The sequence below is a fragment of the Panicum virgatum genome, chromosome 4N, assembly GCF_016808335.1.
Source record: "Panicum virgatum strain AP13 chromosome 4N, P.virgatum_v5, whole genome shotgun sequence".
NCBI classification, from domain to species: Eukaryota; Viridiplantae; Streptophyta; class Magnoliopsida; order Poales; family Poaceae; genus Panicum; species Panicum virgatum.
In genome coordinates this window covers 45,459,228-45,472,550 of record NC_053148.1, presented here as the reverse complement: position 1 = coordinate 45,472,550, position 13,323 = coordinate 45,459,228, and the positions used below count along the sequence as shown (strand labels likewise).

General features: G+C 44.0%; 2 protein-coding genes across 2 annotated transcripts; both read right to left on the bottom strand.

Annotated features, from left to right (window-relative positions):
• Positions 1-2,017: 2,017 nt before the first annotated feature.
• LOC120669456 lies at positions 2,018-10,202 on the bottom strand. The gene is made up of 5 exons (XM_039949204.1): positions 10,137-10,202; positions 3,752-3,916; positions 3,623-3,676; positions 3,401-3,541; positions 2,018-2,386 (listed from the first exon to the last, which is right to left on the bottom strand). The coding sequence occupies exons 1-5, from the start codon at positions 10,200-10,202 to the stop codon at positions 2,018-2,020; spliced, it is 795 nt and encodes a 264-aa protein (XP_039805138.1).
• Positions 10,203-12,437: 2,235 nt separating this feature from the next.
• LOC120669455 lies at positions 12,438-12,743 on the bottom strand. The gene has a single exon (XM_039949203.1). It carries the CDS (start codon positions 12,741-12,743, stop codon positions 12,438-12,440), a length of 306 nt encoding a protein of 101 aa, XP_039805137.1.
• Between the last annotated feature and the right edge of the window lie 580 nt (positions 12,744-13,323).

Here is a 13,323-nt window from a genome sequence, read left to right as displayed (position 1 = left end):
CCCTATTTATCATTGGATCAATTTTGGTGATTGGAGAGCTCATATTCAAAGAAACTCCTGCATTGGGATGGACACGATAGCTTGACATTGTAGCTTCAATATTTAGAAAAGGCACATATACCAGCATCACAAGGAACATATCCCGTAGCATCTTGCAAGGACGATGGTTGTGTTTCTATTATTGAAGTGAAATTTAGCAACTTAAGAAAATGGAGTCAGAAGAACTTATATATAGGTTGCAGAAAGATATCCTTAGTTGAAATAGATAATTTCTAGAGATATGCTTTGTTATATATTTATGTTGTACATGATATCTTTGGTTGGAATACATAATTGATACATATAGAGAGAATTTATTGAATAAATTTATTGCACACATTATATATACTAGGAGTTGTAGTGACAATCTATTTTTGTTGGGGTACATAATTGCTAGAGATATATTTTGTTATATATTTATGTTCTAAAAGGATATCCTTAGCTGGAATAGATAATTGCTAAAGATATGCTTTGCTGCTAGGGATATACTTGAAAGAAAAGTGAGTTGTTTTGGTGAAAATCAAACAAAAAACTTGCTCTTCTTCCGTAAAAAAATCTTCTAAACATACCGAACCCAATTGTTGCATAAAAGTTTGTACCGTACTTTTATGTTTACGAGCTAAAGTTCTAGCACATGAAAGTCGAAGTATATATTTTAGTCGATACAAAATCCGTTTTTTCGAAGATCCGCTATGATAATGAAAAAGATTTCTACATATCAGACCAAAACGATCAAGAATATTCAAATATGATAAATCGGTCCAAATGGGTTTACTAATAGGATGCCCTGATCCAGTACAAAATTGAGCTTTTGATAAGGATCCAACGAGGGAAGTAGCAGGGACTGTGGTATCGAATTTTTTCATTCGAGTATTCTGAGCTACGGCGGATGCCCCGCCGCGCCACCACCGCAGGCTCTGCCCCGCTGCTCCAGCGCCACGCACTGCTTCATGACGCGCGCTACACCCTGCCGCTCCAGCCCTGTGCGCTGCTCCGAGCCGCGGTGCCGCCACCGCGTGCTCCAGCCCCACACGTAGTCATCAGGTGACGGGCTGAGGGAGAAGGAGCAGAGGAATGAGTGTGAGAAACCCTAAAGTCTTGCATAAATATGTGTGCTCGCAGCTGGGCCTTTTGGGCTAGCAGGATGGGACTGATTTACCGAGGCGGTTGAGTTACAACGCCTGCCTCGATTAACTATTAACCGAGACAGTTATGTTAGGATGCCCGTCTCAGTTAATATATATTAACCATGGCAGGCATTTTAATAGTGCCCACCTCGGTTAATATATTTTGCGAGACGGTTGTCTTAACCACCTCAATTAATAAAAACTGACCTTCTCGGTTAATGCCTGGCATTAACTGCCCGCCTCCGAGGGTCTTTTTAAAGGTCACGGTCAAGCTTTTTTAGTAGTGCGGTCGACTTTCTCTACTGAACTCGTCCAATTCATCACTTTTTTTGAGTTCTTTCTTTGTGTTTTCCTTTGCTGGACCTTTGTACTTTATCATTGGGACTTACTGACATTCACCTGACAACTTCATTAGTCCCAATAATCATATTGTCACTCAGTCAACAAAATCATAAAACTATGGCATAATGGGGCCACATTGCTTACACAACTGTTTGTCTATTTGACCATGCATGCAAGAGTGCAAGATGCACCGTATCGCCGCGGTCGCCACGAAGCGCCAATGCAGTGGTCTATTGCAGACTTTCTAATTGTCACCTAGACATTGATTATATTAAATAGAGGTTAAGAAAATATTGGTAAGAAAGATTGTCATTTTTCTCCTTTAGCATGAATTTCAATTTATTTTGGGCCTCATTTTTATATCTTGCACTAGGATCTAAAAACTTTGGTATGACCCGGTTCAAAATCGGACTTTATTCTTCAGCGGACGAGAGCCATGCCGAGTGTCTTTGCCACAAGACGAGCACTCAAGATGAGAAGAAACAAATTTTATTCATACTTTCAGACTATCAAGGGGTCCTAATTATGCAACCACCAGGACCCCCGTAGTAAAACATACTATTTATAAATGGACTAGTCTGATAATATTTCTTGTTGCCCGAATCGACTTTAAGAGCCCAAGGTGTCACTGCGTAGCCTCGCCCATTAGTATCAACAAATTGAATATCCTGAATACTAGCTGAATTCTTTCCAGGCCATTGCCCATTACCCATAGGTGGGCTAGGATTCACACCGTAGCATCTGGTATAGCCACCCCAAGTTATTATGTCGGCATGGTCCTCCATTTTGTTAAATAAACTTTTTGGCCAGAATCCAACTGGATGGAGATTGTTTATGTCTTGGCCAAAGTGCAGCCACCAGTCTCCGTCATCTCTACTCTGCAATTAGATGCAATCAGAGAAGGTAACATGAATGCATAATATATATAATAAAAAAGAATAAAAGTGCATCTTTTATATAAAATATATATATATATCATAGTCAACTGTACTGACAAGAGATGCATAGCTTCATTAACATAAAAAAACACATTAAATAAAACAAGATTCACTATGATTGGACTATGGTCCATTTGAAATTTGAAATGCCACTTTGGGCAAGCTTGAGGCCCCTACATGCCCAAAAGCCTTACCATGTCAAGCTCGTATCACAAGGCTACTAAAAAATTTAACGACAAGTTTCACCGAAATAACAGATCAGGTCAAGCAATGAGATGGTCAAGGAACTTCTTACATGTCTATGAGGTAAAAGTAGAAAAGAAGGTATGCACTAATAATTGGTGGAAGCCATAGTCACCCTTTCACTGCATGCCTGTGGAGCGGCACTTATTGACTAGTGATGATGTACTGATGTTGCCCTAGCAGGGATCATAACTCTTAGAGGGTAGGAAAGCTAACATAGCTTGGTTGCCTTTGGGGTTTAGGGAATGACACGTGACCTCATAAATAGAAAAATTAAGGGAAAATGTGTAAATTGAACAAAGGCGAAAAACTAATTAGCAACATAGAAAGGAAAAACATTCTGGTAACCAACCATAACAGCCTGGTTACATCTCTATAAATGTGTTAACGAAATAGTTCCTTTTCCCCTAGTAGTATATTTTGTCCCAACTTTATCATCTTTACCCTTCTACCATTCCTTCATGTCCTTAGTTACTCTATGGACCCTAACAATTGTTCAATGATATTAAAACTCTTTAAAAAGGGAAAGGTCAGCAATGGTAGATGCATATTTTGGACATTTTTTAATAAAAAAGTCATCACTCAAGTTGAGTATACATACATATCAAACTACTTAGTGAGAAACCATAAATGTAGTATATGAGGAAAAACCATAGAAAACAGCCCGAGATTTTAAAGGTAGCCATTGGTTCCCACGTAATATTAGTGTACCTTAAATATCTTGAATGATATTTTAGCTTGGCCATTCACTAGTTCAAGAGTGTCCCCTGGTGTAATTGGCGCACCATTCACAGGCACGAAGCCATTACAATCCAAGTCAAGGCATCCAGGATAATTGCCAAACCCATTACCCTGCAATCCAAATCAAAAATTTATTCTAGAGCATGCAGGTTAAGGATATTAGAGTAAACAAGACAATGATTGATTTCATACCGTCCAAGCAACAAAAAAGTGTGATTTGCTATCTCCATAGCGGGACGGATCAACCTACACAAAAGACACATTTATGAACTGACATGTAATAGTAGTATTTTTTCCAATAACAATGGCATGTTGACTTACCAACCATCCAGCTTCTATAGCATTAATGTCGTCATTTGATGATATCCACATGACAGCAGCAATCCTATCCCCAATCTTTCTATTTGGGAAACTATAAACATCCATAGTTGCCATGCCACCGGAATATCCATTTCTAGGGGGTGTATTTGCTATATATGTTACAACCTGTGTGCAAATAATGAAACCGAATGACACCATAGCTTTACCTTGATTTTTAAATTTCACCGTGAACTATGAAACCATGTGTTTTTCACCCCCCCCCCCCTCCCCCCACTAATCTTTACATGGAAATTAAAAAAAAACAATTTTGCTGAGGGTGGTTCCTGCCTATGTCTGGAAGGATAGATCCACACTCTGTAGAGAAACCAGTGGACGATTTGGGAAATTTTTTAATCTAGCAGTGGTCTAGGGATGTGTATAATATGTTAATTTGCTAGTGGAGGTCATGGTGAAGGGTGATGACACCGCCAGGGAATATTGATAATATTGATAGGGGAGCAAAGAGGGTTCGAACCGCTCCACGTTTGCAAAGCTGCTCCTCCACATATACAAAAAATGGCAACAGTTACTAATGCAAAATAAAAAGTAAAAACAATGTATCAATGTATATATATATGTATATATATATATATACATATATATACACACACACACACACTCGCGTGTAGTTACTCTCATCATCAGTATATCACCGTGTATATGTTCACATACTCATTTATCACTTTGAGTATGTTCATATACTAATTCTAAGATACTTCAAATGAATATATATGAAAATTTTCAAAAACAACCCTATTTTTAAAATATACTACAATTATACCTTCGTATTAGTATATAAAAATAAGTATGTCCACATACTTTATGTATGGTCACATACCCAACGTATATATCATCATAGATATTCTAGTATGATCACATACTCCATGTATATACTTTTCGTTGGGTCAGATACATCCTAAATCGTGAGATACACACATTGAAGTAGCTACAAACGAGTGTAGGCAGTATATATATATATATATACACACACACACACATACTGCCTTTGTCGTATCTGTACATAGTTCATAATTTAAGCTCCTCATAGTTTATAAATTTTCATGTGTGGGGACCCTCCACAAAGTTCTCCAAGAAAAAAATCCAAACTAATTTAAACTTTAAACAACAAAACTAGTTATGCAAAAAAAAATAAAAATAAAAGAAATATATATAAGTGATGTTTCGTGCATTACTCACATATGCATGTTCCGATCCATCGCTTGAAGCCCCATTTATCATTGGATCAATATTGGTGAACAAAGAGCTCCTATTCAAAGAAACTCCTATATTGGGATGGACACCATAGCTTGACATTGTAGCTTCAGCATTGAGAAAAGACGCATATACAAATATCGCAATGAACAAATCTCGTAGCATTTCGCAAGGACGATGGTTGTGTTTCTGTTATTGAAGTAAAATTTAGCACCTAGAGATAATGGAGTCAGAACAACTGATATATATAGGTTGCACAAAAATATCCTTAGCTGAAATAGATAATTGCTAGAGATATGCTTTGCTTTTTATTTGTGTTGTCCATGATATCTTTGGTTGGAATACATAATTGATATATATAGAGAGAATTTATTCAATAAATTTATTGCACACTTTATATATATTAGGAGTTGTAGTGACTATCTATTTTTGTTGGGATACATAATTGCTAGAGATATATTTTGTTATATATTTATATTCTAAAAGGATATCCTTAGCTGGAATAGATAATTGCTAAAGATATGCTTTGCTGCTAGGGATATACTTTGTTATATATTTATGTTGTACAATGATATCTTTAGTTGGAATACATAATTGATATAAATACATATATAATTTATTCAAGAAATTTATTGCACAGTTTGTATATACTAGGAGTTGTAGCGACATTCTCTTTTTGTTGGAATACATAATTGCTAGAGATATATTTGTTATATATTTATGTTCTACAAGGATATCCTTAGCTGGAATAGATAATTGCAAGAGATATGTTTTGTTGCTAGGGATATGCTTTGTTATATATTTATGTTGTACAATGATATATTTAATTGGAATACAAAATTGATACAAATATATATAATTAATTCAAGAAATTTATTGCACACTTTATATATACTAGGATTTGTAGTGACATTCTGTTTTTCTGGAATACATAATTGCTAGAGATATATTTTGTTATATATTTATGTTCCACAAGGATATCCTTAGTTGGAATAGATAATTGCTAGAGATATAATTTCTTATATACTCATGTTGGAACAAATCTACCATGTTGTCCACCTGATTAATATCCTTGGTAAATATGTAGCAAAAAAAACCCCTCAACTTTATTATATTTCAATGTAGCTTTTGACTACACATTATGAAAAAGAAAAGTTGACAAATGTTTTTGTTGATGCAAAAATCCCGCCGGACAGATCTCTGCGCTCCATGTACGGTAGGGCTGAGGAGATCTGCTTCGCTCCGAAGTAACAAACCCAAATTGGCGCATGTGGTGTGCGCGAGCATGCTAGTTAGTTTGACCATTCAACCGACAAGGTAAGAATGATCCTTTTGAAGTCAAAGATGATCGGCCGATTATACCGATGTGATCCTAGCACGAGTAGCGGTAACAGCATAGCAGAATAAAGCGTGATAAATGAATAATCGGCTATGATGCCAATTCCAGCATCGTGATGAGCAGTTCATTGGCTATCCGATACGATTCATGACAATAAAACTCGAAATCTATTGGCTACAAAGCAGATAGGAAATAGAGCATCATTGAGCTCTTGATTCACTATAAATGGAACCACAAACCAACAAAGCTTCAACTAACATTGCCGGCAGTATTTTCTAGATGAAACGACAGCGATGCGCCCAGAAGTTGCTATCTAGAAATACTACTAGCAAGAGATTAATTTAGACTCCTATAGTCGACAGATCTATCTGCAATAGAACTCGATCCCAACAACACTTGAGAGGTTACCAAGATTAAGATGCAATAGGCTATTAAATAATCTATCATCTATTTTAACATAATAAAAGCTAATTAAAGCAATCTAAACGAGAGATGATAGATTAATGGAATATCAACCGATGCAATCTTAATTAAGGCTAGGATAACTGTGATTTTACCATACCTAGCAAAAGATCATCCTCACAAGGCAATGTGAAATCGATTACTGGAGAATACCGTAGATCGAGACAGAAGCGATGCGCCATCAGTCGAAGATCCAAGATACTCGATAACTGGTGGATAAGAACCAGACTCATTTTGCAACTTGTCAGCGTGCATTAGGTCCTTATACGTAGACCTCATAGTGAATTCAGATTTTTTTTTTGTCAAATTACATCAAATTCCATTTGAAAGAGTCATTGGCATCTGTCAGTACTACATTCAGTATTTTGGAGACTAGCTCATGCCACAACCTCAGCTTAACCCCTACTAGATCTCTTCTAAAAGAGACATTTTGGGGTGTTGTGCTAAGTACAATAGCTACTGCTTGATTTTTCTTTCTTACAATATTACAAAGGGAAGGATATTGCTGCATCAGAGGTTTCTGACCCAACCACCAATCCTCCCAAAATCTCGTTTGATTACCATTTTGTACCAAAAATCTTCCCCTTTCAAAGAAATATTATATGGTCTCCGTAGAATATCACTAAGAGAGAGCTTTGGATACACTATGTAAGAACCGCCCTATAGTGACGCGCACAAAGGTGACACGACTATGTCATGTGTCACCCTAATATGAAAGGTGATGCGCACAAATGAGGCGCATCACCTTTCATTCTCCTAGGGCCCCCGATTATGCCCCCGCAAAAAAGTGGCCCATCACCTTTGACAGAGGAAAGGCGACGCAGCCCATGAAGCCCGTCACCTATAATATAGGTGACGGGCTATATGTGTAGCCCGTCACTTGTATTCAAATCATACGTGACGGGCGTTGTTCTCGTATGTACAGGTGACGATTCTTAATGAAGCCCGTCACCTTTTTAGAGCACACAGCTCACCTAAACCCTAAACCCTTAACCTATGGTCCTTGAAAGGTGACGCATTACGTGTATGGTTCGTCACCTATGTGTATGCCCTATCTTACCAGTGCACATGTGCCCTGGAACTTAGCCATTTTTTTGTCGGACAATTCAGCGTCGTCGCATGTAGTTGTACACGTTCTAACAAAATAATGAAAATTGGGAGCTAACAATGTTGAGATTATTGCGAGATATATAACAAGGAAGAGGCTAGTTTATCACACACACACACACACACACACACACACACATAAAGGGACTTGCATACAAACTACAATATTACATAGTCATGGCAACTCCCTAATAACTTCTACCACCCTGAAGATGGCATACGCATATCCGGCCATGTTCTGCATAAGTGCCTAGTTCACTGGATGTCTCCCAAGGCGGATGAGGTAGTCGTTTAACTTGTTGAACGAATCCTGTAGGACGCGGATCGCCCAGCCGTCGCCGAAGCGAAAGGGGTGGTCTGGATCGAACCCCAGATCGTCAGCTGACGGAGTAGGGGCTGGGGCCGAAGCAGGGTCTGGCGCAAGCACCAGGACCAGCACCAGAGTTGGGGCCGGAGCAGGGGCCAGCATAGGAGCTGCGGCGGAGCCGCGGTAGGAGGAGGTGAGGGAGGAAAAAGGCAAGGGCAACAGCGGCAGCGGCTGGAGCGGGAATCAGAACCTGACATTGTCAACGATGACGACAACAGGAGCATTAGTGCGAGAGGATGTGAGGTGTTGGATATGGTGGCTACAATGAAGAAGATGGGAGCTAAGAGCGGCCGGGAGAGTATATAATGCGCGGGAGGCCGGAGCCGAGAGGGCGGGCGTGGTTGCTGAGAGAGAGGGAGTGCATGATTGCCGAGAGAGAGAGGGCGAGAGACGAGAGGGCACCAGTGGGAGCTGAGAGGGTGGGCGCAGTTGCTGAGAGGGATGGCAGGAGCCGAGAGGGCGCGCGCGAGAGGGCTCCCGTAGTTGCGATTCCCAGAGCGTCACATTACATAGGTGACGGGCTACATATATCGCGCGTCACTTATGTAAACATAAAGGTGACAAGCCATGATGATGCCCGACACCTTGAACTGATACATTGGTGACGGCCATGAGGACGCCCGTCACCTTGAACTAATACATAGGTGACGGGCCATGGTGACGCCCGTCACCTAAGATCTTGACATAGTATTTAAGCGAAGAAGATGGGATTGTGCAAGGTTAGAGCTTATCCTCCCTCGCCTCCTTCGGTCGCGCCACCCTCTACGGTACTGCACTGCCCACCTCTCGCCTCCTCCGGTTGCGCCGCCCTCTTCACTACCTCCTCATCACACCACCCTGCCCCCCTCCTCCCCGCTGGCGCCGAGCCGCCGCCCGTAGGCAAGGAGGAGATCCGGGCACGCCGTCGCGCCTCCTTGTTGGGCATTTCAACGATGTGAATAAATCCGCAAGCGCACGAATACCATTATAGCTTTCACCTGTGAGTATTCAAGGGTATCCTATCCACAGGGAACGTGAGTGCACTAACTCCTAACTTAGTCGGTCCATGGACACACCAGGATATGTGGTGAGGATGCAAAGGATTCCTGCGGTAGCACTAAAGATGAGTTAAAGGTTGATCTCTCGAGCAGAATACTCACTTTGGGCACCGGCTTACCCCTGAAATGGTCAGGAGACTCCAGCCAACGGCTCTACATGATATCTAAACATGGAGGATTACGAAGGACCGACAGGGCTGTCACCACCTGCGGCCTACCTCACAGACCATGGGATATAAGATAAATGAAGGTAAACCTTAGCACAGACACCATGGTTGTGCTACTGGTTACTACTGCAGTTTAACTACGTATGACATCCTATAGAAAATGAACTGAGAAAGAGAACTGATCTCACTCATATGAAGGTACTATGCAAGACAGGAATCATAAATACTAACTTAATCATACTAGAGGGCTCGTACCCTTGGGGGTAGAGCTCCTCACCGACCATTGCGCTGCCGTCAACCCTGCTTTCGACAGCGGGATCTTCTTCACGATGCGGTGCGTCTTCCTCTTAGGAGCAGCTGCGGTCGGTAGCCCTAAGGCGCTGGCGATCTCCACATTCGACTCTCTCCCTATGGAGGAGTCAGAGGTGAATTCCATCCCGTCATCCGCCGGCTTGTGCAGTTCGGTGGGTGCGGCAGCTTCCTTTCCAAGGACCCTCTCAGGTAGAGAAGCGGGGGACAAGTACTACAAGACCTTGGCCTGCATAAAGTCTGAGTTGTGTCACAACCCAACATGTGTAGTTAGAAAAACAGAGCAAAAACAGAGGAAACAACTCAGAATTGAAGAAATCAACTCGGATTAGTCAAGAATACTTACGGCATTGGTCGGCCGCTTCAGGCATAGGGCTTTCGGGCAACCCTTGTCCCGGATCTGCCCCGCCATAATGCGGGCAACCCGGTTCGACGATTCCACCCTGGAGACCTTGCGGTCTACCCCCGGGTTGGGTCCTCACGACCCCAGTACTCGTAGCCGGGGTGGACCCTCTCCTGAATCGGCTGCGTCAGCCGCTTGCAGAAGGAGAGAGCCACCACGGCCCCTGTCAGCTTTCGAGCTATCAACTCAGCAATCTCTGCGAGGAGACGATCCACCTGGACCATCTCCTCCGCGGTCGGTGGCTCCTCCTAGCACGCCTTGTACTCCGGCGTGCCTTCGGTGCGTGCCGGGAGACTGGGAACTGGGTTTGACACCACGAACCAGACCCGCGCCTAGCCCTTGTTGGTGTCGCAGAGCTCGAAGTCGGGATAGATGCCCTCCTAGTGCAGAGAGAAGGCAGCCCCGCCCACCACATTCCGTTGAACTTTGGACGGGTACCCCTTGAGGTGGTATAGAGCCCACCACAGGTTGAAATGGGGTGCGATCCCCAAATACCCCTTGCAGAGGTGAATGAAAATCATGATTTTAGCAATGGAGTTGGGTTTGAGGTGTGTTACCTCCAACCCATAGAAGCGAAGAAGCCCGCGGAAGAAGGACCCTGCGGGCAGCGCAAAGCCCTTCTCATAGAAGGACCAGAACACGACGGTCTCGGTCCGGTCCTCCGTCGGGAACTCCTTGCCACAGCAGCACTTTCATCCAGAGATCTGTTTCTCCAGGAGGACGCCATGCTCCACCATGTCCTGGATGTCCGCCTCCTGTAGCGTACACCACTGCCACGATGACAACGGTGGCGGAACCTCCCCGTCACCTCCCGAGGTCGAGGAGGAGGAAGCAGCAGGCGAGGCGGCCATGGCAACGACGGCGAGGCTCAGACGGGAGGAGGAGATGGCGGAGGACGCGAGAAGAAGAAGCGCCGAGAGCTCTGGAAGCAGGGCGAGTCAGCAAGGCGGCGGAAGGCTCTGGAGTGCTCTGGAACAGGTGGGCACTCCGATTTGTCTCCGATGTTTAAATACCCGAGACCCCACAACGGGCAGATCCGAAATCAACGGTCAGATCCGATTCGGTCGGAGATCGTACGGCGGAAGATGCACGGGGAACGGTAACTCTCTTTTTACTGTTGCCTTTGATAGTCCCACTCCCTGTCAGCTGCATCAGATCCGGTCGGGAGATAACATTCTGATTTTTACCAAATTGGGAATATGCTCTGAACATTCCAGCAGCAACCACCTAGTGTGTCTCAGTGACCCAGCCTGGGCTCCAGGGCCCAGACGTCGTGACAACTCGGCGCGTCTCTGTGACTCCGCCAGCGACCCTGCTCGGGGGCTGGGCATCACAACCACCCTGCGTGTCTCAGTGACCCAGCCAAGGCTCTAGGGCCCGGACGCCGTGACAACTCAGCGCCTCTCTGTGACTCCACAAGCGAGACACACCGTGACTCCGTGACTCCACAACTTCATCATGTTAATGCAACTAGAATCAAGCCTTGCTTGAGTAAGTATCATGGTGAGATTAACTTTTAGCTTCAATAAATTTTAGGGCTCCCTGGTTCTTAAAATCGGCAGAGCCATTATTTGTTTCCACATTATTGTTTTTGAATAAAGCACCAGGTACAAGAACAAGTGTGGGGAAGATCTCTCAGAGCTTCGATGCCCATCTACTCAAGATCTCCTACACTACATGCACAACACCGAATGAACCAACAAGCAAAAGGCCGAGACAAACTGGTACTAGCATTGGTTGGCAAAACCTCAGGTTTGGTCAACCAACATTAGCCCCCATTTGTTCTCCATTGCGACAGTTTGAGCACCATACCCCTCATTCTCCCCAATCTATGAGTTTAATTGATATACATGACTAATCACTAAAATTAAACACAAAGATATCCTCTGGTAGTGTGCTTCTTTACGATTGGCTTGCATACATTTTAGTCTTCGTTAAACTTGAACTTGTCAATCATATATTAGGGAACCCATAATTGTTAAGTTGTTGAAAAGTGAGATATGGTTTGATGAAAGAATCCTTGCTTTATCTGCTTATATGTCTAGGAAATTTTATTAAAAAAAGGAAAACCTCCATAACTTTACAACTCCACGTGTCTATCCTACCAGAGTCATATGTCAACCTTTATGATACCAAATTTTTACATATGTGCCTTGTTGTTGCATTGAGCTTCGTCAAATTTTGTAACCCTAGTGAGATACGTTCATACTTGATTGATCAAGAACACGTACACGCTGCGTGTTCCTATTTGGTCGACAGCTGGGCGCCGACCCGCACCGTCTTGGTTGGATCGGCGTCGTCGACCACGACCGACTTGGTCTCATCAGTTGAGACGACGGCTAGTGCCTGGCTGGGCTTGCCAGGGTCAGGACAGCACTCGGGAGTGGTGGCGCGAAGCTGGCCGAGCTCAGTCGAGTTCGCCGCAGTGGTGGAGAGGTCGAAGTACTCGCGGCTGCTGATGTAGGCCTGCTCGAAGGAGCCGCTCACTGTGATGACCTTGTTCAGGCCTGGCAGATTGAGCTTGAGGTAGGCGTAGTTGGGCGTCGCCATGAACTTGGCGCAGGCGGCCCACCCGAGAATGGCGTGGTACGCCCCCTTCTAGTGCACCACCTCGAACGTGAGGGTATCGGTGCGGAAGTTGGCTCTGTTGCCAAACGTGACCGGCAAGTCGATGTTGCCGACTGGGTACGCCTTCATGCCCGGCAAGATGCTGTAGAAGGGGAAGAGAGAGGCCCGCAGGCAGGCTCGCGGGATCCCCATGGCCTCCAGGGTGTCGATGTAGAGGATGTTGAGGGTGCTGCCCCCGTCCATCAGCACCTTGGACAGGCGCATGTTGCTGACAATGGGGTCGACGACGAGAGGGTAGCTCCCAGGTCGAGGGATGCTGGCCGGATGGTCATCCTGATCGAAAATGATGGGCGTGGACGCCCACTTTAACTTTCTAGGAATAGAACTTGTGGCAGCACATACCTCGAGGAGCCGCACCTTCTGCAATCGCCGGGAACATTCATCCTCTAGGCCGCCGATGGTGACCAAGCACTGGTTCACGTTCGAGAATGCTCCTTCTGCCGGCTTCTCCTTGTCCTGGTCGGCATTGGGCCGCTTGTCGCGGTCGTCGCTGTCGGTCTTG

Excerpts from the sequence above, each read along its gene's own strand:
- LOC120669455 (XM_039949203.1), bottom strand. The coding sequence starts at position 12,743 with ATGGCGACGCCCAACTACGCCTACCTCAAGCTCAATCTGCCAGGCCTG.
- LOC120669456 (XM_039949204.1), bottom strand. The coding sequence starts at position 10,202 with ATGGCGGGGCAGATCCGGGACAAGGGTTGCCCGAAAGCCCTATGCCTG. Across the intron at positions 3,677-3,751 it reads CTATAGAAGCTGGATGGTTG|GTTGATCCGTCCCGCTATGG; the intron begins GTAAGTCAACAT and ends TCTTTTGTGTAG. Across the intron at positions 2,387-3,400 it reads TATCATTCAAGATATTTAAG|AGTAGAGATGACGGAGACTG; the intron begins GTACACTAATAT and ends ATCTAATTGCAG.